General features: G+C 44.9%; 1 protein-coding gene across 6 annotated transcripts in view; it reads left to right on the forward strand.

The window, feature by feature from the left end:
- armc3 (armadillo repeat containing 3) overlaps positions 1-25,612 on the forward strand; it is a 258,598-nt gene that overhangs the window by 154,091 nt on the left and 78,895 nt on the right. For all 6 annotated transcript variants that reach the window (XM_068013721.1, XM_068013745.1, XM_068013732.1 and 3 more), the window contains 3 exons: positions 6,054-6,206; positions 6,329-6,437; positions 19,858-20,107. In XM_068013721.1, the coding sequence (XP_067869822.1) occupies positions 6,054-6,206; positions 6,329-6,437; positions 19,858-20,107 (512 nt within the window). The remainder of the gene's footprint in view (positions 1-6,053; positions 6,207-6,328; positions 6,438-19,857; positions 20,108-25,612) is intronic.

Genomic DNA, 25,612 nt, shown 5'->3' on the forward strand with positions numbered 1-25,612 from the left:
GGATCTATCCTTGGCCCCCCTCCAAGTTATCATCTACTTGCTGCCCATTGGTGCCATCATCTGAAAGCACAGCTTTAGTTTTCACAAGTACATGGATGACACACAGCTCTACCTCACCACCATCTCTCTCAACTCCTCCACTGTTGCTAAATTATCAGACTGCCTTTCCGATATGCAGTACTGGACGAGCAGAAATTTCCTCCAGTTATATATTGGGAAGACTGAAGTCATTATTTTTGGTCCCTGGTACAAATTCTGTTCCCTAACCACCGACTTCATTCCTCTCCCTGGCAACAATCCAAATCAAACCAGTCTGTTCACAACCTTGGTATCATATTTGACCCTGAGATGAGCTTCTGACCACTAAGACCACCTATTTCCACCTTCATAACATTGCCCGACATACCTCCTGTCTCAGCTCATCTGCTACTGAAACCTTCATTTGTGCCTTTATTACCTCTAGACTTGACTATTCCAATGCACTCCTGGCTGACCTCCCACATTCTACTCACTGTAAGATCATCCAAAACTCTGCTGCCCATTGTTACGGCCAAGGTGGGAGGAGTGCACTGCCTTTTCTATTTACACTTCTCCACAGATCACAACATATATCTTGTAAAATGTTTACCCAGTTACTGATGTAGTCAATCATATACTCTACTCTTTATCCCAAAATAAAATACACCAACCAGGTTTTTTTTAATAAACAACAAAATTAGCAGTTTATCGTAAAACAAAACCAGCAACACACAGATTGAAATATGGAAGTTCCCCTTTTTAAATTCCCCACACACAAACTTACAAACACATTGGAAAAAATACAGAAATTCTCTCTGCAGAGGTCTGTTACAAAAAAAAATGACAAATAAGAATACTTTTGCCAAATACTTGCTAATTCTTGAAGAAAAACAGAAGATATGGAAAAACGTCAGTTGTCCCTTTTTGGTCTGGTGTTCCAAATACATGTAGACGACTGTCACTGGGATCTTTCTAGAGCAGTTCTATTCAGGCAACATTGAGGATCAGTTTGGCAGGCTGTCCAGGAGAACAGCAACATCAGGAGTTTTTGGCAGGCTTTTCAAGAGAAATGCAGCATCAGTTTCTCTATTTCTTACACTTGATTCTCAGGAAGTTCTCAAAGAGATGGAAGCGGGTGAGCCAATGGTAGCTGCTCTTTTGGCTGGTTTTCTCCAACTGTCTTCAAAACAGTTCACACCCCAGCACACTGTCCAAAGTGAAACCAAAAACAATATCTCAAGAGTCAAGCATCCTAACCCCTATAAATCGTGACCTATCACTTCTCTGTAAACAGCTTCCCCTGTTCACAAAGGTTTCTGTTGTTTATTGCTTAAAGCACATGACTTCCAGCAAGGCTGTTTTTAAATAACCTCTCAGTGTCCTTTCAATAAACTGTCAACAAAAAAGCTAAGTCCAGCTTCTATGAAATCTTCAGCCTTCCAATAAATCCATCTCCACAATTTAAATATAAGTCCTCAAAAACATATACTTAACAAAAAAAAAGGACTTTCGTAACAACATGTCTTAACTGGCACCAAGTCCTGTTCACCTATCACCCCCTTGCTCACTGACTTAGATTGGCACCCAGTCAAGCAACATCTTGATTTTAAAATTCTCATCCTTGTTTTCAAATCCCTCCACAACCTCACCCCTCCTATCTCTGTAATCACCAGCCCCACAGCCCTCTGAATCATTCATGCTCTTCTAATTCTGGCCTTTTGAGCATCTCCAATTTTAATTGCTGCACTATTGGTGGCCATGCCTCCAGCTGCCAAGGCCCTTAGCTCTGGAAATCCCTCCTTCTCTCTGCTTCTCTACCTCACTTTCCTCCTTTAAGACATTCCTTAAAACCTAGCTTTTGATCATCTGACTAAACAGTAGTGAGTGGTAATGTCACTGGACTAGTAATCTAGAGGCTGAGGCTAATGCCTTGGAGGCATGGGTTCAAATCCCACCAAGGCAGCTGGTGGAATTTAATTTCAATGAATTAATAAATTCATCTCAGCAATGGTGCCATGAAACTATCATTGATTGTCATAAATACCCATTGGTTCCATTAGGGAAGGAAATCTTCTGTACTTACCTGGTCTGACCTACATGTCACTCCTGACTCACAGCAATGGGGTTGACTTTTGTTATGACCGAGGCGGGAGGAGTGCACTGTCAATTTGGTCCCAATTCTCCACAGGTCACAACACATCAATACATTTTCCCACTTAACCGAAACAGTCAATTACATACTCTATTTGACCCCAGAATGAAACACACCAACCAGGTTTCTTTAATAAACAACAAAATTATCCTTTTATTATAAAACCAAGCCTTAACCAATAATGAAGTAAATATATACACAAATTGAAATACATTAAAGCCCTGTATTTTTTTGTCCTAACTAGTTAACTGGGAAAAAATGGATTTTGGTTTACAGCTGTTTCAAAGGAATAAAAGGAAATTTAAAAAATAACATACTGAAGCGAAGAAATGGAAGTCCTTTGGTTTGGCGAGGTGTCCCAAAGTCAAATAGTTGGATGCCACTCGGAATCTTTCCAGGCGAGGTTGATGAACAGTCTGTTTTGGTTAGGCATTCAAAGAAATTCAACTGCAGAAGTTTCACAGAGGTCTTCCATCAGGTGTGCAGCAACAGCTGTCAGTTTTCACACACATTCAATACCAAAGTTGTTTTTAAAGATGCAAGGTCTCTGCAAGCATTCAGGGTTTCTTAAAAATGCAGGAGGCAAGAGTACCACGTCATTCAGGCTTTTGCTTTTCACAAGCAGAGATTCTTCAAAGAGAGGTAACAGTTATCTTTTTTCTCCTGGCAGATCCATATACAGATTCCAACTGCCTGCTTTTAGTCCAAAAAACAGCATCTTTTAACAGTTCAAAGTGAAACTACTTTTCCAAGCAAGTCTCATGCTAAGTCATAAATTCTCTCTTGTTACAACAAAGGATAGCTCTTAGATCAAAATGCCCTGCTATGTTAACTGGAAATCACCTGCTTTCCAGAAATACTTGTTTACTTGTCAACCTTTTTAAGAAAAAAACAAAGGTCAGCCTCTTCAGTTTTAAAAGTACATATTCCAAGTTTTAACAAAAAATATATGGAAATTCCATCACACTTTTAGATGCCCTCTGAAATGGCCTAGCAAGCCACTCAATTGTACCAAAGTGCCACAGAAAAGTCAAAAAGCAATAAAACTGGACGGCCCACCTGGCATTGACTTAGGCACCGGAAACGACAACAGCACACCAAATGCTGCAAAGTCCTCCTTACTAACATTTAGGGGACTTGTGCCAAAATTGGGAGAGCTATTTCACAGATTAGTCAAGCAACAGCCTGCCATAATCATACGCACAGAATCACACCTTACTGCCAATGTCCTGGATGCCACCATCACCATCCTTGGGTATGACTTGTCCCAAACCCCACCAGGGCAGACCCAGCAGAGGCAGTGGCGACACAGTGTTATACAGTCAGGAGGGAGTTGCCCTGGGACTCCTCAACATTGACTCTGGAGCCCATGAATTCTCATGGCATCAGGTCAAACATGGGCAGGAAACCTTCTACTATCACCTACTGCTCTCAGCTGATGAATCAGCACTCCTCCAAGTTAAGCACCACTTGGAGGAAGCACTGAGGGTGGCAAGGGCACAGAATGTACTCTGGGTGGAATGTACTCGTTTTATTGCCCATTCCTAATTGCCCTTGAGAAGTTGCTGGTGAGCTGCCATCTTGAGCCACTGCAGTCCATGTGGTGTAGCTACACTCACAATGCTGTGGTGTAGCTACACTCACAATGCTGTTAGAGAGGGAGTTCCAGGATTTTGACCCAGCAACAGTGAAGGAATGGCGATATAGTTCCAAGTCAGGATGGTGTGTGACTTAGAGGGGAACTTGCAGGTGGTGTTCCCATGTGCTTGCTGCTCTTGTACTTCTTGGTGGTAGAGTTCAAGGGTTTGGAAGGTGCTGTTGAAGGAGCCTTGGTAAGTTGCTGCAGTGCATCTTGTAGATGATACACACTGCTGCCACTGTGCTCCAGTGGTGGAGGGAATGAATGTTTAAGGTGGTGGATGAGGTCCCAGTCCAGCAGGCTGCTTTGTCCCAATGGTGTCGAGTTTCCTGAGCATTGTTGCAGGCATCCAGAGAGTATTCCATCACACTCCTGACTTGTGCCTTGTAGATGGTGGACAGGCTTTGGGGAGTCAGGAGGTGAATTACTTGGTGCAGAATTCTCAGCCTCTGACCTGCTCTTGTAGTCACAGTATTTAAGTGGCTGGTCCAATTAAGTTTCTGGTCAATGGTAACCCCCAGCGTGTTGATGATGGGGGATTCAGCATTGGTAATGCCATTGAATGTCAAGGGGAGACGGCTAGATTTTCTCGTGTTGGAGATGGTCATTGCCTAGCACTTGTGTGGTGCGAATATTACTTGCCACTTATCAGCAAGCCTGAATTGTCCAGGGGTCTTGCTGCATGCAGACACGAACTGCTTCAATATCTGAGGAGTTGCAAATGGTACGGAAAATTGCAATCATGAATGAACATCCCCACTTCTGACCTTACGATGGAGGGAAGATCATTGATGAAGCAGCTGAAGATGGTTGGGCCTAAGACACTACCCTGAGGAACTCTTGATCAGTGACCTGGGGCTGAGTTGATTGGCCTCCAACAGCCAATTCACCTTCCTTTGTGCTAGGTGGAGATCAACCAGTGGAGAGTTTTCCCTCTCGATTCCCAAATTAACATTTGCATTACTACATAGGTTTCCAGCAAGATTAATATACACTGTTATCAAACGTCCTCCAATGTGGGCATGTTACAGTTTAATTAGATCACATAAAATAGAGGTTCATAGAGCAACATGTGTGCTTCAGAGAACATCTTTGTTTTTCTCAGTCTGCCCTTTAACTAATGAGCAAACGCTTTGAGTTTGGGCGGACAGTAAGGCTGAAAATACTATGCAACTATATTAACTTCCCAAGGACCACTTTCAGCAAAAAAAATTGCAAGCAATCCTGTGGAGTAGTAACTGCTTTGAAAATTGGGCCGCTTTGCTCCCTGTCTTCAACAAGTAACGTGTCTATATTACAATTTTGTATTTATTGGAAATGAGCCTGTAAGAGCCCAATTGTAAAGACAGTGATGGTAATTTTGACCTATGCTTTTCAAAATAATGGATATTTGGGAGTGATTGCTGATAATTTACTCGAGTGTCCCATTTGGCATCATTAACTGAGTTGTGACCGAATGTTCTGTGCTGTACTATTCTACCAACTGATTTTCAAGTTTACATTATTGCCTTGAAATCACTCCAGAGCATGCTATTTTTATAGGTGCATGTATTCATTTTATTGAAGTGATTTTAACTTTGTTTTGGCCAGCCAATGGTTTTTATTGCAGATGCCAGTGTAGTTTGTGGTGTTAGTGCATGATATTCACAGTGAACCTTTGCTGGCTGTATTTGTATTACTGCAGATTTTCAAGGGAGTTTGTATGGTAGGAAAATTTGGCCAGTATATAGACAGTTGTTTGCTTTCATTTAAGGAACACTGCTCTGCAGTCAAGAAATGTGCTTTGTGTGATGTACATGGTTTTAATTTCCTTAATATCGTTCAATAATATTTATTGAAAATTGCTGATAGCCAATATGCATGCCTTTTGCAAAGTGTACAGAAATTTCAGACCTGAAGGAGTTAGCATAGAGGGTTATAGCCAGAAAAAATTATAGTGACGATATGGTGGAATGATGTCTGTTGCTGAATTGCTTTGCTATAAATTTTATGAAGTTACGCACCATCTACTGGCTTGTACAAAAATTACATGTCAGTAAATTAAGGCTGATGCACAAGGTATCTTAAAAAATATTATTACATTATTCTAGAAGATTTAAAGGCCACATATATATCATTAACTGAGTCTCCTTTTCATACTTTCCATTTGTTATTACAGTTATTAAATGTACAAAGAACTCTCCACATAAATGGCATTTGTTTTGAAAGTTTCCTTCACATTGATTTGTCTCTTAATGATATAAGGTGAAACTAGACACATTTTCCATCAAGAAGGTGTGGAAAAGGCACTGGTGATGCTTTTAGGAATCAACAATGATGGAGTCAGAACAGCTGCTTGTGAAGCAGTGTCAGTTATGTGTGAAGATGTAGCAAGCAAAGAGGCTTTCAGAACCGAAGGTAAATATGAACGACTTAATATTATTCTAAGGTTAAATGGTTGTTCTATGAATAGCAGATGTTCTAATTGACAACTGCACGTGTGTAAAGTTGAAACTAGATTTCTAAAATATTTTTTGCAGGAGGTATTCTTCACTTGGTTCCATTACTGACAGGTGACAATGTGGAAATGAAAGAGGCTGCAGCCCTAGCTCTAGCAAATCTAACAACAGCGAATTCTAGCAATGCTAGGTAAACAGTTTTATTATTAATGCTATACCTACTTTACACTTGAGTTTATCATGCAGTTTTTTTTCCTGTAAATGTTGGTGTTTGTTATCCATTTTGCACACCCAAACCTTGAAATTGCACCTTGTGAATATCAGCATACATATATTTAATATGTCTGAAATTCCTTAGTCAGCATTTTATATTTTGAACGGGATTTAAACAAAGGAGTTTTATACTAAAGTTTCAAGCTAATATTTGCACACCATAATTTCAAAACCCTCATGTTAGCATGAATCACTGTCACATTAGATATATCATGCTCAGATGTAAACTAAGGGCTGAAATCCCTGTGGGAAGACTTATATGAATTTTAAGAAAACATTTGATAAGGTACCAGATAAAAGGCTCATGGAATAGGAGGGTCAGTGTCCAACTGGATAAAAAATTGGCTAAAGGACAGAAAACAGCGAGTCGTAGTAAATGGTTGTTTTTCAGACTGGAGAATGGTAGGCAGTACTGTTCCCCAAGGGTCAGTGCTGGGCCTACTGCTTTTTTACATATACATAAATGACTTGGATCTTGGAATGCACAGAATGCTGACATCACCAAACTTGGAGGTGCTGCAAACAGTGAGGATGATATGAACTGCCTTTAAAGGACACTGATAGGCTAGCAGAATGGACAGAGAGGTGGCAGATGGAATTTAATACTGACAAATGTGAGGTGATGCATTTCGGCACAAGGAATGGGGACAGGCAATATACACTTAATGGCACAGTTCTAAAGAGTGTGCAGGAACAGAGGCACCTGGATGTGCATGTGCAGTGATCTTTGAAGGTGGCAGGACATATTGAGAGAGTGGTTAGTAAAGCATATGGGATCTTGGGCTTCATAACTAGAGACATTGAGTACAAAAGCTGGGAAGTTATGCAGAACTTTTATTCAGGCCCCAACTGGAGTATTGTGTCCAGTTCTGTTCACTACACTTTATGAAGTATGTGAGGGTCCGTGAGAGGGTGCAGAGGAGATTTACCAAAATGGTTCCAGGGATGGAAGATTTTAGTTACTAGATTAGGTTGGAAAAGTTGGGTTTGTTCTCATAACACAGGAGATTGAGGGGAGATTTGATTGACGTTTACAGGATTATGACAGGCTTAGATAAGTTAGACAAGGAAAAGCTGTTCCCATTAACAAATAGTGCAAGGATTAGGGAATACAGATCGAAGGTTTTGGGCAAAAGATGCATGGGGAATATGAGGAAGCTCTTTTTTACGCAGTGGGTGGTAATGACCTGGAATTCACTTCTCACAACGGTGGTGGAAGCGGAGACAATCGCTGACTTCAAGAGGAAGTTGGATAACCACTTGAGAGAAATAGACTTGCAGGGCTACGGGGCTCGAGCCAGGGAATGGGACTGACTGCATAGTTCCATGGAGAGTCGGCATAGACTTGATGGACCAAATGGCCTCAGTCTGTGCTGTAAATGACTCTATGAGTCTATGGTGGAAAGGTAGAGTTGCAATAGAGGGTGAGTCAGGGGTGGAGATAAGAATTTGGGGCTGAACCTGGTTCTGCTGAGATTCTACCCTGAATTTAAAGCACCACCGTAAATTCCAGTGATGAAGAAGGCACATCTTTTTCTTGCTTGCACATCAGGCGAGTTCCTGGGCTACCCTGCAAATTCTGCCTATTTCCTCCATTTTAAGGCTTCACTGGAAGTTTGGTTGCAACCTTTGGATAGACCCTAGACCTTGCTTAGACAACCAAAATTGATCCAAAAGATAGTTATGTTTATTTATGGTAAAATTTGAATTCAATTAATAAATCTGGAATTAAAAAAAAAAGCTAGTCTAATGGTGACCATGAAACCATTGTTGATTTTTGTGAAAACCCATCTGGTTCACTAATGTCCTTTAGGGAAGGAAATCTGATGACCTTACCTGGTCTGGCCTAGTGACTCCAGACCCACAGCAATGTGGTTGACTCTTAAATGCCCTCTGAAATGGCCAAGCAAGCCACTCAGTTTCTCAAGGGAAATTAGGGCTGGGCAATAAATGCTGGCCTAGTCAGTGAAGCCCACATTCCATGAACGAATAAAAAAAATTCTATATGATTCCTTTAAGAGCTAAAAATTGGCGCCTTTTTTTCTTTGACAAGTAGTACGGTTATGGGGTGTGTTCCACCATCTGCTGGTAGACTGGCAAAACTGCCTTTGTGCCTTTACAGAAAAGGATGCCTGCCTTGATCAAGTCAATATCCCTATCTCCACAATTTGGGATGGGGTCAGTGGCCATATGTATGGCAAGAGGGGAGTTCTGCTCTACTGCAATTCTGCCAGCAGAGCAGAACACCAGAATTTTAGCCTCGAAAGATCCATCTACAGTGGTCTAACAAGGTGCCTTAATCCCAATCTCAAAATAGCATCTCCATTACACCAGTATGAATTATTCCATCTCTGGCTCCAGCTGCCTTTATCTTAACTTAATGGATAGGTTATATTTTGAGGCTATGTCCAAACACTGCAAAGTTTGAAGTCCCCAAACTTACGTTACTTAGAATCTATGCAATCAGCAGTTTCTGCTGAATTTAAATTTTGGTTCCAGAGGTGAATGTACTCAACTTCTACACCAAGTCAACACCCTTGGTAATGTACATTGTACTAATTAAAAATGTAAGAATCCTGACCATGGTTTGAGATTTCAGGTTCAGACTCAAAATTGCTGAGTAACTTGAAAGAAAGTGAGACAGAGGAAGGTTATGTTACATAGGAACATGATTAGACTATTCAACACCTTGAACCTGCTCCACCATTCAGTAAGATCATGGCTGATCTATACCTCAACTCCATTTACTCACCTTTGGCTCCAGTCCCTTGATACCCTTATCTAAAAAAATCTATTAATCTTAGACTTGAAAGCTCCAATTGTCCCAACATCTACATACTTTTGGGGAGAGAATTCCAGATTTCTATTATGCTTGCATGAAAAAAAGCTTCTTGATTTCCCGCTTAAGTGATCCAGCTCTGATTTTATTTAAGACTATGTCCCTTCATTCTTGATTCCACCACCAGAGGAAATAGTTTTTCTGTATCTACCCTACTGAATCCATTTAACATTTAAACCCTTTGGTTAGATTACCCATCAATCTTCTATACTCAAGGAACTACAAGCTAAGTTTATGTAACCTGTCCTCATAATTTTATATTTTTAGCCCGAGTATCATTCTGGCGAATCTGTGCCGCATCCCCTCCAAAGTCACTATATCCTTCCTGAGGTGCAGTGTCCAAAACTGAACAAAGAGAACCAGACAGAGTCTGACCGATGCTCTGTACAACTGAATGTAACTTCCCTTTGTAGTCCAACCCTCTTGAGCCAAAGGCTAACATTCTATTAGCCTTTTTGATTTATTTTTGTACCTCTTTATGAATTTTAAATGATCTGTGTACTTGGACTCCCAAATCTCTTTGTTCTTGTGCATCACTTAGTTTGTCACTATTTAGAAAATACAGTTTATCTTTCTTAGGTCCAAAGTGAATGACCTCACACTTACCCACATTGAACTCCATCTATCATAGTTTTGCCCATTTACTTAATGTGTGTATGTCCCTTTGCAGCATCCTGCTCCCATTTCCACTACTTACTGTCCTTCTTAATTTAGTCCCCTTTGCAAACTTGGATTCTCTCATCCAATCATTAATAAATATGGTGAAAAGTTGACGCCCTGGAACAGATCCCTGGAAACATTACTTGTCACATTCTGCCAAAGTGAGTATCTGCCTCCTATTCTGTGCATTCTGATTTTTGCCAATACTCTGTTGTGTGGAACCTTACCAAATGTGTTCTGGAAATCCATATGGATAACATCCATATACACTTCCTTGTCTACCTATTAGTGACCTCCTCAAAACAAGTTCAACAAGATTAGTCAGCTATTAGATAGGCTGTACTCTTCCAACAAGTGTGAGAAATTCATGGAATTCTTTGTTACTGAAATTGAGACCACTATTTCAGTTGCCTCTGCTGCCTAGTCTTGAACCCATATCTTTCGCTAGTTTCCCTTCCATTTCCCCTCATGCTCTCTCTGAGCTCACCTTATCTCATCTCCTGCTGTCTTGGTCGTAATCCCACTAGAGTACTGATGACCCAACTTCCCTTCCTGACCCCCATGCGTGTTAACATTGTAAATAGTTCCGGTACTGTCCCCATCGCTTTCAAATATGCCACCATACCCGCCCCCCTCCTTAAAGAAAATCACCCTTGACTCCTCTGTCCTTGTAAACTAACACCCCACCTTCAACCTCCCTTTTCACTCCAAAGTCCTTGAACGTGTTGTCGCTTCCCAAATCCGTGCCCACCATTCTTGCAAACTATGTTTGATTGGAGAGGTTCACGTTTCTGCCGTGTCGCAGCAATGAAACTACCATAATCAATGAGTAATCAAATAACTGAGACATCAGACCCTCTGTAACCTTAATAATGCAGTATCTCCCCGACCATTCTTCTTACCTCTCTGTGGCCTTTGACACTGTCAACCACATTATCCTCCTCCAATACCTCTGCTCTGTTGTCTAGTTGAGTGGGGCTACCCTTGCTTGGTTCTACTATTACCTATCTAGTCACAGTCAGAGAGCCTCCTGCAATGGTTTTTCTTCCAGAACCAGAACCTTTACCCAAACACCTATCCTTCAGCTGCTCCTATTTCTCATCCATATGCTGCCCCTCAGTGACATTTTCCATCAGTTTTGACATTTGTGCTGATGACACACAGCTCTGCTTCATCACCACCTGTCTCAACTACCTCCTGCCTCTGTGTGGTCAGCCTGCTTGTCGAATATCCCTTCCTGAATGAGCTACAATTATCCCCAATTGAACTTTGGGAGGACCAAAGCCATTACCTTTGACCACCATCACTAACTTTGCTCCCTCATCACTGATTCCGTCCCTCTCCCTGACAACAGTCAGCTGAACCAGACTGTTCGCAACTGCTGCATCCTATTTGATTCTGGGATGAGCTTCTGACCACATATCCTCTTCATCTCAGAGACAGTCTACTTCCATCTCCATAACATCACTTTTATCCACCTCTGCCTCAGCCCATCTGCTGCTGAAACCCTCATCCATGCTTTTTTTCACCTCCAGTCTCAAGTATTCCAAATCTCTCCTAGCTGATGCGTGATCTTTCACCCTCCATAAACTTGAGCTCATCCAAAACTCTGCTGCCAGCATTCTAACTCACAGCAAGTCCCACTCACCCATCATCCTGATTGCATTTTGGACAATGGCTCCCAGTCCACCAACGCCTCATAATTTGAAAATGTCATCCTCATATTTAAATCACTCCTTGGCCTTGCCATTTCCTATCTCTGTAACGTGCTCCAGCTCTATAAGCCTCCAAGAACTCTGTTCTTCCAACACTGGCCTCTTTCGCATGCCTCACTCCCTACACTCAATTTTTTCTCAATGAAATTGATCCGGATGAAACTGACGAGAACAGCTGCCGATACTTTAATCTCCGATCCTGCTGTCTTCACAGTCCAGAGTGTCTGCAGCCACGGCATGCGGTAAGTCCATTGAGGTGAAGAAGGAGCTGCGGGACCCGAGAGAAGTCCTGTGAAAAGGTGCCCCGAACACCCAAAACATCCACGAACGGCCCCCCCGGCCGCAACTTCAAAGCGCCCGCGGGAGATGGCTCGGAGAGCATCTGCAGCGCACTGTCGGCAATGCTGCATGCCTTTATTTAAACCACTGCAAAAAAAAAACCCTTAGCAAATGTAATCACCTCTAAGTCTGCCAAATGATGCTTCACCTCCCGAAGGACGTGGATGAGCTTTCCGGACGTCGATGGTGGGCACTGAGGAAATGGCTTATTACCTGCACCAGATTCCACCCCCCCTCCCCCCCCCTTTACCCCCCTTCCACCCCCCCCCCCCCCACCCCCGTCCCCTTCCCTGCTCCACCCTCTCAGCTCACCCCCTCACAACCCCGTCCCAGCCCGCCCCCCCCTCGCACCATCTTCACCCCGCACCCCCTTCCCCTGCACCCCCCCCCACCCCCTCCCTCTACCCCTCCCCCTTGCATCCCCTCCTCCCACCGGCACCATCCTACACCTGTGTAGGGGCCCCAACAACCCCACTGCCTTGTGGGCGTCTCGGGAGAGACCAAGGCTAAGGGAGTAAACCCTAACAGAAAATCCGGAGCGGAACCCCGTAGGCGGTCATGTGTCACCTTTGGCATGTTTCCGGCAGTTCCTGCAGCCATACTGGTGCCAAACGTCGTGTCCTGCACTCCTTTGGACCCCACCAGAAAGGCCGAGAGGGGGGTTTTGACGACTGGGCAACTCTCAACCTCCATAAATTTGCCCAGGCATGCGCCATGGAGAGGTCACTCCATAGTTGCCTCACAGCGACTGAAACAACACGGAAGGCAGCAGTTACGGGTTATAAGTCCAGATAAATTGGCGTAGAAACTGGGCGCCACGGGTTGCCTTTGTCGGTGGGAGAGGTCATTGCACCTCACTGGACAGCTACCGCCCGCCTCAAACCGGGCAGCCCCCGGTCAATAAGGTTCTGTCCCGCCACAGTCTGCCTGCTTCAATGGGTGCTTGGAGCTCAGGGTCATTGCCCGAAAGGTGGACTGATACACCGCACCGAACAACATGAAAAAAGGAAAGAAGGTACCAGCCCTTCGCTTTGCAAGCTGGAACGTCAGAACTATGTGTCCTGGCCTGTCGGAAGACCTTACACAAATCAACGATTCTCGGAAGACCGCCATCATTAACAACGAGCTCAGTAGACTCAATGTGGACATTGCAGCACTTCAGGAGACTCGCCTCCCCGCGAGTGGCTCTCTAGCAGAGCAAGACTACACCTTCTTCTGGCAGGGCAGGGATCCTGAAGAACCAAGACAGCATGGAGTGGGCTTCGCCATCAGAAACTCCTTGCTCAGCATGATAGAGCCTCCCTCAAATGGCTCGGAACGCATACTGTCCATCCGACTGCTCACCACCTCTGGTCCAGTACACCTACTCAGCATCTATGCTCCAACACTCTGTTCCGCACCTGAAGCTAAAGACCAGTTCTATGAACAACTCCATAACATCATTAGCAGCATCCCCAACACCGAACACCTATTCCTGCTGGGGGACTTTAATGCCAGGGTTGGGGCCGACCATGACTCATGGCCCTCCTGCCTTGGGCGCTATGGCGTTGGAAGGATGAATGAGAACGGGCAGAGACTGCTTGAGTTGTGTACCTATCATAACCTCTGCATCACCAACTCGTTCTTTCACACTAAACCCTGTCACCAGGTTTCATGGAGGCACCCAAGATCACGTCGTTGGCACCAGCTAGACCTCATTGTCACAAGGCGAGCCGCCTTAAACAGTGTTCAAATCACACGCAGCTTCCACAGTGCGGACTGCGACACCGACCACTCCCTGGTGTGCAGCAAGGTTAGACTCAGACCAAAGAAGTTGCATCATTCCAAGCAGAAGGGCCACCCGCGCATCAACACGAGCAGAATTTCTCACCCACAGCTGTTACAAAAATTTCTAAATTCACTTGTAACAGCCCTTCAAAACACTCCCACAGGGGATGCTGAGACCAAGTGGGCCCACATCAGAGACGCCATCTATGAGTCAGCTTTGACCACCTACGGCAAAAGTGCGAAGAGAAATGCAGACTGGTTTCAATCTCATAATGAAGAGCTGGAACCTGTCATAGCCGCTAAGCGCATTGCACTTTTGAACTACAAGAAAGCCCCCAGCGATTTAACATCCGCAGCACTTAAAGCAGCCAGAAGTACTGCACAAAGAACAGCTAGGCGTTGCGCAAACGACTACTGGCAACACCTATGCAGTCATATTCAGCTGGCCTCAGACACCGGAAACATCAGAGGAATGTATGATGGCATGAAGAGAGCTCTTGGGCCAACCATCAAGAAGATCACCCCCCTCAAATCTAAATCGGGGGACATAATCACTGACCAACGCAAACAGATGGACCGCTGGGTTGAGCACTACCTAGAACTGTACTCCAGGGAGAATGCTGTCACTGAGACTGCCCTCAATGCAGCCCAGCCTCTACCAGTCATGGATGAGCTGGACATACAGCCAACCAAATCGGAACTCAGTGATGCCATTGATTCCCTAGCCAGCGGAAAAGCCCCTGGGAAGGACAGCATTACCCCTGAAATAATCAAGAGTGCCAAGCCTGCTATACTCTCAGCACTACATGAACTGCTATGCCTGTGCTGGGACGAGGGAGCAGTACCCCAGGACATGCGCGATGCCAACATCATCACCCTCTATAAAAACAAAGGTGACCGCGGTGACTGCAACAACTACCGTGGAATCTCCCTGCTCAGCATAGTGGGGAAAGTCTTTGCTCGAGTCGCTCTGAACAGGCTCCAGAAGCTGGCCGAGCGCGTCTACCCTGAGGCACAGTGTGGCTTTCGTGCAGAGAGATCGACTATTGACATGCTGTTCTCCCTTCGTCAGATACAGGAGAAATGCCGTGAACAACAGATGCCCCTCTACATTGCTTTCATTGATCTCACCAAAGCCTTTGACCTCGTCAGCAGACGTGGTCTCTTCAGACTACTAGAAAAGATCGGATGTCCACCAAAGCTACTAAGTATCATCACCTCATTCCATGACAATATGAAAGGCACAATTCAACATGGTGGCTCCTCATCAGAGCCCTTTCCTATCCTGAGTGGTGTGAAACAGGGCTGTGTTCTCGCACCCACACTTTTTGGGATTTTCTTCTCCCTGCTGCTTTCACATGCGTTCAAATCCTCTGAAGAAGGAATTTTCCTCCACACAAGATCAGGGGGCAGGTTGTTCAACCTTGCCCGTCTAAGAGCGAAGTCCAAAGTACGGAAAGTCCTCATCAGAGAACTCCTCTTTGCTGACGATGCTGCTTTAACATCTCACACTGAAGAATGCCTGCAGAGTCTCATCGACAGGTTTGCGTCTGCCTGCAATGAATTTGGCCTAACCATCAGCCTCAAGAAAACGAACATCATGGGGCAGGATGTCAGAAATGCTCCATCCATCAATATTGGCGACCACGCTCTGGAAGTGGTTCAAGAGTTCACCTACCTAGGCTCAACTATCACCAGTAACCTGTCTCTAGATGCAGAAATCAACAAGCGCATGGGTAAGGCTTCCACTGCTATGTCCAGACTGGCCAAGAGAGTGTGGGAAAATGGCGCACTGACACGGAACACAAAAGTCCGAGTGTATCAGGCCTGTGTCCTCAGTACCTTGCTCTACGGCAGCGAGACCTGGACAACGTATGCCAGCCAAGAGCGACGTCTCAATTCATTCCATCTTCGCTGCCTTCGGAGAATACTTGGCATCAGGTGGCAGGACTATATCTCCAACACAGAAGTCCTTGAAGCGGCCAACACCCCCAGCTTATACACACTACTGAGTCAGTGGCGCTTGAGATGGCTTGGCCATGTGAGCCGCATGGAAGATGGCAGGATCCCCAAAGACACATTGTACAGCGAGCTCGCCACTGGTATCAGACCCACCGGCCGTCCATGTCTCCGTTATAAAGACGTCTGCAAACGCGACATGAAATCGTGTGACATTGATCACAAGTCGTGGGAGTCAGTTGCCAGCATTCGCCAGAGCTGGCGGGCAGCCATAAAGACAGGGCTAAATTGTGGCGAGTCGAAGAGACTTAGTAGTTGGCAGGAAAAAAGACAGAGGCGCAAGGGGAGAGCCAACTGTGCAACAGCCCCAACAAACAAATTTCTCTGCAGCACCTGTGGAAGAGCCTGTCACTCCAGAATTGGCCTTTATAGCCACTCCAGGCGCTGCTTCACAAACCACTGACCACCTCCAGGCGCGTATCCATTGTCTCTCGAGATAAGGAGGCCCAAAGAAGACTCCCTACACCCCATTATTGGTTGGTATGCATTCAGCTATCTCAGCCCTGTGCTCTGGATTCCCTCCCTTAAACCTTTCCACTTCTCTGTCATCCTTTAAGACCCCCATTAAAACATACCTCAGACCAAGCCTTTTAGTCAGTCATCCTAATATATCCTTCTTTGGTTTGGTGTCTATTTCTTGTCTCATTACACCCCTGTGAACCATTTTGGGACATTTTCTTATGTTAAAGGCTCTATATACATGCAAATTGTTGTTGTTTATAACCACAATGTGAAAAATAAATAAGGATGCAAGTACTAGACTTGGGAGAGATGAACTTCTTTGAGCCAAGTGACTTTCTCAACCCTGACCTTTCTTACAAATAGTAAACTCTTACTGAATATGTGTATCCAAGATAGCTAGTTACTTTTTATTTTGAAAATAATTCTGTTTACAGGATTCATAATGGAGTCCAGTTAGTATTTCTCCAGCAAAGCATGCTCCAGTGATGTCCACTTAAGGAGGAGTGTGTCTTTTTTCTATAAAATGTTGGGGATAGGAAACTGAACCAATGGAAGACCTGTGCAACTCAGAGAAATTCTGCAAATTTGATTATTTTCAAATAATGAGATATCTAAATAAATGTCTACTTGAGATACATATGGAGGTAAACATTTCCCCCAGCAACAACTTGTACTTGTATATTAAGTACTTACCTAGTGCCTTTAACATGGTAAAATGTCCGAAGGCACTTCACAGGACTGTTATGACACAAAATTTGACACCAAACCACAGAAGGTGATATAAAGCTTGATCAAAGAAGTAGGTTTTAAGGAGCCTCTTAAAGGAGGAAGGAGAGGAAGAAAAGCAAAGAGGTTTAAGGAGGGTATTCCAGCAATTAGGGACTTGGCAGCTGACTTAGCACTGCCGACAGTGGAGCGATTAAAATTGGGGATGCTCCAGAGCCAGAGGAGCATGGATATCTTGGAGGGTTCTACAGCTGAAGGAGATTATAGAGATAGAGAGGGGTAAGATCATGAAGGGAATTGAAAACAAGGATGAGCATTTTAAAATGGAGCCGTTGCTTGACTGGGAGCCAACATAGGTCAGCGAGCACAAGGATGATGAGCAAACGGGACTTCGTAGGAGTTAGGATACAGGCTGTAGAGTTTTGGATGACCTCACGTTACAGAGGGTAGAATGTGGGAGACCAGCCAGGAGTGTTGGAATAGTCAAGTCCAGAGATAACAAAGGCATGAACAAGGGTTTCAGCAGCAGACTAGCTAAGTCTGGGTGGAGTCGGGCAATGTTATGGATGTGGAAATAGGTGGCCTTAGTGATGGTGTGGCTAATATCTCATAGAGTTATATAGCACAGAAACAGGCCCTTCAGCCCACCATGTTTGTGCCAGCCATAAAGCACCTATCTAATCCCATTTTCCAGCACTTGGCCCATAGCCTTGTATGTTATGGTGTTTCAAGTGCTCATCTAGATACTTATTAAATGTTGTGAGGGTACCTGCCTCTACCAACCCTTCAGGCAGTGCGTTCCAGATTCCAACCATCCTCTGGGTGAAAAAATCTTTCCTCAAATCCCCTCTAAACCTCCTGCCCTTTACCTTAAATCTATGCCCCCTGGTTATTGACACCTCCGCTAAGGGAAAAAGTTTCTTCCTATCTATGCCACTCATAATTTTGTATACCTCTATCAGGTCCCCCCTCAGCTTTCTTTGCTCTGAGGAAAACAACCCTAGCCTATCCTGTCTCTCTTCATAGCTGAAATGCTGAGGCAACACCCTGGTGAATCTTCTCTGCACCCTCTCCAGTGCAATCACATCCTTTCTATAATGTGGCGACCAGAACTGTACACAGTACTCCAGCTGTGGCCTAACTAGATTTTTATACAGCTCCATCATAACCTCCCTGCTCTTATATTCTGTGCCTCGGCTAATAAAGGCAAGTATGCTATATGCCTTCCTAACTACCTGTGCTGCTGCCTTCCGTGATCTATGGCCAAGTACACCAAGGTCCCTCTGACCCTCTGTACTTCCTAGGGTCCTACCATCCATTGTATATTCCCTTGCCTTGTTAGTCCTCCCAAAATACATCACCTCACACTTCTCATGATTAAATTCCATCTGCCACTGCTCTGCCCATCTTACCAGCCCGTCTGTATTGTCCTGTAATCTAAGGCTTTCCTCCTCACTATTTACGACACCACCAATTTTCGTGTCATCTGCGAACTTACTGATCATTCCTCCTATAGTCACATCTAAATCATTAATGTACACTACAAACAGCAAGAGTTCCACCACCAATCCCTGCGGTACACCATTGGTCGCAGGCTTCCAATCGCAAAAACAACCCTCGACCATCACCCTCTGCCTCCTGCCACTAAGCCAATATTTGCTTGTAAGTTCATCTCAGGGTTACATATGACACCAAAGTTGCAAACAGTCTGGTTCAGCCACCCACAGTTGCCTGAGAGAGGGATGGAATTGGTGGCTAGGGAACAGAATTTGTGATTTGGAACGAAGACAATGGCTTGATTCTTCGCAATATTTAGTTGGAGGAAATTTCTGTTCATCCTGTACTGGATGTCTGGAAAGGAGTCTGACAATTTAGATACAGTAAAGTATTCGAGAGAGGTGATGGTGAGGTACAGCTGTGTGTCATCAGCGTACTTGAGGAAACTGACTGTGTTTTCAAATGATATTGCCAAGGAGCAGCAGTGTAGGTGAGAAATAGGAAGGGGCCAAGGATAGATCTTTGGGATATACCAAACGTCAGTGTGTGGGAGCGGGAAGGGAAGTCATTGCAGATGATTCTCTGGCTACAATTGGCTAGATAAAAATGGAACCAGGAAAGTGCACTCTCATCCAGTTGGATGATGGTGGAGAGTGTCAGAGGAGGATGATGTCAAAAAAAATCATGTCAAAAGCTGCAGATAGGTTGAGAAGGATGAGGAGGGACAGTTTACCATTGCCACAATCACATAGGATGTAATTTGTGACTTTGATAAGAGCCTTCAGTACTATGGCAGAAGCAGAAACCTGTTTGGAGGGATTCAGTTACGGAGTTCCAGGAAAGACGGGCACAGATTTGGAAGGTGACAGTACGTTCAAAGACTTTGGAGAGGAAATGAAGGTTTGAGATAGGTGGTAGTTTGCAAGGATGGCGGGGTCATGGGTTGCATTTTGAGGCGAGGGGAGATGACAGCAGATTTGATGGAGAAAGTGGCAGTACATGAGACAAAACCATTAACAATATCAGCTAATATGGCAGCTAGTAAGGGAAGTTATTTCATCAGCAGTTTAATGGGAATGGGGTCAATGGAGCAGAAGCTTTCTTGTGGACAAGATGAGCTTGGACAGGGCATAAGGGTGATGGGAGAGATAAAAATACAAATTCTGGGTTAGAACAGATGGGAGCCTTAGAAAAAGCTTTGTGGGTAAAAGGATGGGGGAAAAAAGCAGCAGAGGCACCAAGAGATACCTTTTTCATTCTGACCAAGTTTAAGAAGAAATGTTTGTTTCTAATATTTATTTCATTTGTAACAGTGCTGTGTTTGATGCTGAAGGTGTGGAGCCATTGGTGAAATTGCTAACTGAACCAGAAGATGGCATTATTGTCAATGCTGCCGCTACAATTACTAATTTAGCCCTACAGGAACCTATACGTGCCAGTATTCAGAGTTATGGGGCTATGACTGCCATTGTGGAACCATTGAAGTCTAGCAACACTCTGGTACAGAGCAAAGCTGCACTAGTTGTGGCTTCATTAGCTTGTGATGCAAATGGAAGAACAGAGGTATGAATTAGTTCAAAGCTGCAAAAACTACATAGTGATAATATTCAGAATGTTAAATAGAATTATAAATATAAAGGCATTACTTGTCAAATTCTGCACAACTTGTAAGAAATCCCAAATGTATCAGTGTATGAAACACTGCATAGAGGTATTGTAGGTTTTGGTCTGTGCCGATGATTTTAATATTCTATGGCTCTCAGTCAAGGGATAGAAAATGGAGGCAAAGTATTTCTTCTCATAGGCAGAAAAATCTAATGGAGAGCCAGCCATAGATGCATAATGTTCATGGGACAAGGCCAGGAGTAGTTATTCCTGGAGGTGGTGTCCAGAGCACAGGCATTTCTAGGATCATGGCTGGGATTGAGCTGCAACTGACCAACCTGAAGACTAAAGTAGAGAAAGACCACCTTAATGTTGAAGCCAGGATTGGAAGAAATTTTCACCTTAGGCCACAAATGTACTGAGGTTGAGGCCAGGAACAGAGATGTTCCTTGAGCAAGGCAGTGAGCTGTGATTGAAGCCATGTGTGTATGCATTTGTGGGGCCATGGCCAGAAGATCAGATATTTGTAGGGCTATGGCTAGGAAGAAGCTTACTGGGCCCTGAATAAGTTGAGGCCTTTCCAGGCATTTCTGGGTGGTTGGGTTGAATGAGGCAACAGAAGCATTTCAGGGACCAGGGCCAGGAGAAAAGGTTTTCCTGGAGCTCACTCCAACATAGGTGTTCATGGGGCTGAAACAGGGAGCATAGACATACCTAGAATTGAAACTGAAACAAAAATCCACTTAATACCAATGATGGATAGTGACTTTTTTTTAAGAAATGAGGCCCGGAATTGCATTCCTGGAGCTTGGGCCATGAGCACAGCTATCCTGGAGACAAGGTCCTCAGATCCAGAAACTGTAATGTGTACAGTTAGTAATTGCATTTAAGCAAGTTTAGGGCAAAGAATATACTGAAGTTGGAGTGGACAGACACAAATCAGTTTGGGCTGGTGGTGGTGTATGGTAACGCGCTATGGGTCAAAATCCTAGCCCCAGGGACCTGATTGAGATTAGGCTCTGGGACAATACTTAACTGGATATATTTCTGGAGTTGGGCAACTTTATAGGTAAGCTGATATATATTTTTCATATGTTTGCCTGCAAGTGCATAATAAATGGTAGTTTACTTTTTTAACAAGTGTGTAGTTGACTGAGGGGAAAAATAGGGCATGTAAAATTTTCCCAAAGTATTCCGATTGGTTCAGTTCCTGTCTCTTTTATTTTAATTTTGCCCAGTCATAGTTACTGAAATTTGATTGGTTCCAACTGAAAGGCATTCAAAAAAATTAGAGAGTTGATTGGCTCATGGCTCAGATTGTGTTCTGTTTCGTTGGTAAATATTTGTTGCATTTAGCTACTGAGTTGTAACTTTGTTGAGTATGAAATTTGAGCAAATCAAAAAGGTTGATACCAAAAAGGAAGTGAATCAAAAAGTGTGACAGGAAGTCTGATACAGGGGGAAGGATTTTCCTGTTGGGCTTTGGGACCCCAATGTCAAGGTCAAATGGGAGTCTGCTGCCCACGCACTGTGGGCTTCTGTCACCTGACTGTGATTTTCCCCGAATTGGCCAACTAGCGGCCAGAGGGCAGGCTCACCTTCCAATTAAGGACAGTGAGCAGCATCTTGAAGCTAGAGAGCCAATAGGAGGCCCTCCAGCATGGAAGAAGCAGCAGGCTGCCATTTCAGGTAAGAGAGTGCAGGCGCCACAAGATGGAGGAGCTGGTTACACTGCCAGATAAAAGTTCAGTGACTTATACGAGTCGTCGAGGTCAGTGAATGCATCTTCAAATGCCATCTCTTATACAGCACGCTACCAACCTCACAGTGCTCAATCCACCACAGCCTCACCACTCATGCATCAACAATCTATAGCAATCTGGACTCATGCCTAACATTCATATGTCCGCTTCAGCCTTGCACACTTACTACTGATGCAAACCTCACACAGTTACCACTGCTACAAGCCTCCCATCCACAACTCACAGCTTCCGCATACTTCCAGCTATTCGCTATAACAGGCACATCACCCAAACACTTTGCACCACACTCACTGACACTCTTCCCTCTCTCTTGCAGGACATGGTGGCACATAACAGGAGGAAGCAGGAAAGAACATAAGAACTAGGAGCAGAAGTAGACCATACTGCCCATCGAGCCTGCTCTACCATTTGTTACGATCATGGCTGATCTTCTGCCTCAACTCCACTTTCCTGCCTGCTCTCCATATCCCATGATTCCCTGAGAAACCGCAAATCCGTCTATCTCAGCCTTAAATATACTCAACAATGGAGCATCCACAACCCTAAGGGGTATACAATTCCAAAGATTCACAACCCTTTGAGTAAAGAAATTTCTCCTCATTACTAAATGATCGATCCCTTATCCTGAGACTTTGCACCCATGTTCTAGATTCCCCAGCCAGGGGCAACAACCTCTCAGTGTCTAACCTGTCAAGCCCCTTCTTGTATATTTCAATAGATCACCTCTCATTCTTCTGAACTCCAGAGAGTATATGCCCAACTTACTCAGCCTCTCATCATAGGACATCCTTCTCATCCCATGAACTGATCTAGTGAAACGGCAGGGGATAGGCATAGTTGCAGCTCCTCAGCCTCTTGGAGAAGATGGCACTGACTGAGGCCAAAGCAACGGTATTGTTGAATCCATCTATGTCCATGCCTTAGGCCAGGCAAAGGCACCTGCAAGACACCTGGGAATGGGAAAGCACAAGGGTGAATAGTTGAGCATTGCATGTATTATTGGGAGTGCTGTTGGATAAAATTATTATGGAATGGTTGGATTGTGGTGTCTTTTATTTTAGAATTTTGGCCAAGAGAATGCTGTGTTGATCAGTAACAGAGGGATGATAAGGTGGGGAATTGTGGAGAAATGGTGATCTGGGGATTTTTTTCGAGGGAAGTGGAGTCTTGTGAGATGCTTAATGACAGCCTGTCCAGAACAATGTGTCTCAGTACCTCGACACCTCTTAGTCCGCCTCCTCCTGAAGTGATTGTCAAAGCCATGGTGGCAAGGGCGCACCCTCATGATTGCCAGGTTGTGGAGGACGCTACAGTATGGAGCAGACCACCACAAATCACAAGACATGCTCCAGTAAGAACAATAGGGCTCCCCCAAATGTTATCTGAGGACGCTGATGGTTGGCGTTTCCGGTTGCAGCATAGTTCTTCTTGTATAATGCTGTCCGTGTGTGGTTGGATAGTGGAGTGGTGTTGTTAGCTATGTGTAGCGTGGGTAGTACTCATCACTAAGCAGTCACCCTCTGGTTCAAAGATGTGGGAATGGCTGACTGGCACAGAATAAAAGCATTGGGACTGCTGCTAGGATAGTGAGCAATCACCAACATGATGGTCTGTGCGTGGTCACACACTAACTGCATGTTCAGGGAGTGGAATCCTTTGTGGTTTCTGTATATGTCCCCTTCGAGATGTGGTGCCTGCAGAGTCCCATGCATGCAGTCGGCGGCTCCCTGCACCATTCAAAAACCAGCTACCTAGCAAAGCCAAATGCCTGCTCCTCCTGTTTCTCTCTGCTTAGACAGAAGAGAATTAGGTTCCCTCTCCTTGTGTACAGGATCTCAATGACCTGGATGCAGTGATGCATGGCGAAGTGATAAATGTTAGCAACATCACTGGCTTCAGCCTGGAAGGATCGCGAGGTGTAAATATTGACCTTGGTGGTCACTGGCAGTGCCATTCCCGCCTTGCTCTGCGGCTGCATGTCTGGTTCAGTAACCACCTTCTTGGTGATGCGTAGCTGCTGCAGACACTGCTCCTGGCTGAGGTGGAGGTAGGAGAAGTACTCTCGGAACAATCTTAGTGGGTATGGCCTTCTGTTGAGAGCCCTCCTTCTCCTCCCTCTGCAAGCAGCTTCTCTCTGCTGTCTTTGCTCCATCTAGATGTCATGCTGCAGCCCAAGAGGGACTGCAACTATAGCCCCCATGGCTGAGTGCAAGTTTTCTGCTCAGAGGCCTTTCAAATCCATGCATTCCCTTCTGACTCAAAGAACTTGTGTGAGCTCCTTGAACAACACAGAAAACAGTACTTCCACTAACTCTGTTTGTTTCTGTCAATGAGTAATTCACCATCTGCCCACTTCAGGGGAGCAACTTTGGTGATGGCAGAGCCAAGGGGCTGCTTAATCCCTTCGTACATAGCTTGTAGATTTCCTTTGTCACTTGCAGCGCGGATTTCTTGATATAAGTTGATCCTGTGTTTGTTTGCGCAGTATCTCTCTCTCCTTGGCTACTTTCAGGTTGTACAGTGTTCTTAGCTGTTGTGTTTATGTTGTGCATCATGCAGGCTTTGTTTTTTGCATCAATGACAGATTATCATCTCAGCTGAGTAGGTCTCAAACCAGTCCTTGTTGTGCGTTCTACCTTTACCAAATTATACTTCTGCTGCTTCATAGGTAATTGAGCTTAGTGACTTCCAAGCTTCATCAGTGCCAGCTTCGGTGCTTCCCGTTAAGCTTTGGTGGGTAGCAAGTATTTTATCGGCAGTGCAAAGTGCTGGTATTTGGCATCATTGCTTATGCAAGAGATGTTGATGTGTGTTGGGGCATCGTGTTTGGAGCTGTGGAACTTTCGGGGGCTGCACCTTCACTCTGCTGCTGATAAGAGAGCGATCGGTGTTGCAGTCTGTACTGTGGTAGATGCAGGTGTGAAGAACACTGGGCAGATCACACCTCCTCGTGATGACTACGTCTAGTTGGTGCCAATGTCCAGACCTTGGGTGACGCCATGTTACCTTGTGGCAATGGCTGCCCTGGAAGAAGCTGTTGCAGAGCTCATTCATGGCACAAAGTCAAGAAGGCATTGTCTATTATTGTTGATCTTGCCACCCCCCCCCCCCCCCCCCCCACCATGATGACCGAGGTGCGTTGGCCATGAAGCACTGTCTGCCCCAACGCATGCATTGAAGTCACCCAGGATGAAAAGCTTCTTGCCATTTGAGATGTTCTTCAGATGTCACCTAGGGAGTCATCGGAATGCTTATCTGAGCTGCTGGCATTCAGAGTTGGTGTGTAGATGCATATGATGTTGACTGTCCCTCTGTGCCCCACGGAGGGAGCCTCCTGGCAGCATGGGCTGTCTCCACGGGAATTACCCTTCCCCCCCCACCTATACTCTGATACCCACCCTCCTTGCTGGGCCCAGCCAATTGTCCCAGTGAGGCCTGACCCCCCTCACCTTTTTCAGGGCCTCCTCCACTGCTCCAAGTGGCGCTGCTAGGAATGAGGAGCTGCCGGCCCACTGATTGGTTGGCAGCTTTTGGAGATGGGACTTCCTGGGCGGAAGTCCCGATTGAAGCCAATTAAGAGCCTGGGCCATGCAAAATTGCTGGGTGGTTTCCAGGTCCAACTTTTAAGCTGATGGGCGTGTCCAATGCTGCAATGTAAAATACCAGCCCATGTTAATTATAATAATTCAAATGAACTGAC

The sequence above is a fragment of the Heterodontus francisci genome, chromosome 2, assembly GCF_036365525.1.
Source record: "Heterodontus francisci isolate sHetFra1 chromosome 2, sHetFra1.hap1, whole genome shotgun sequence".
In the NCBI taxonomy this organism is placed as follows: domain Eukaryota; kingdom Metazoa; phylum Chordata; class Chondrichthyes; order Heterodontiformes; family Heterodontidae; genus Heterodontus; species Heterodontus francisci.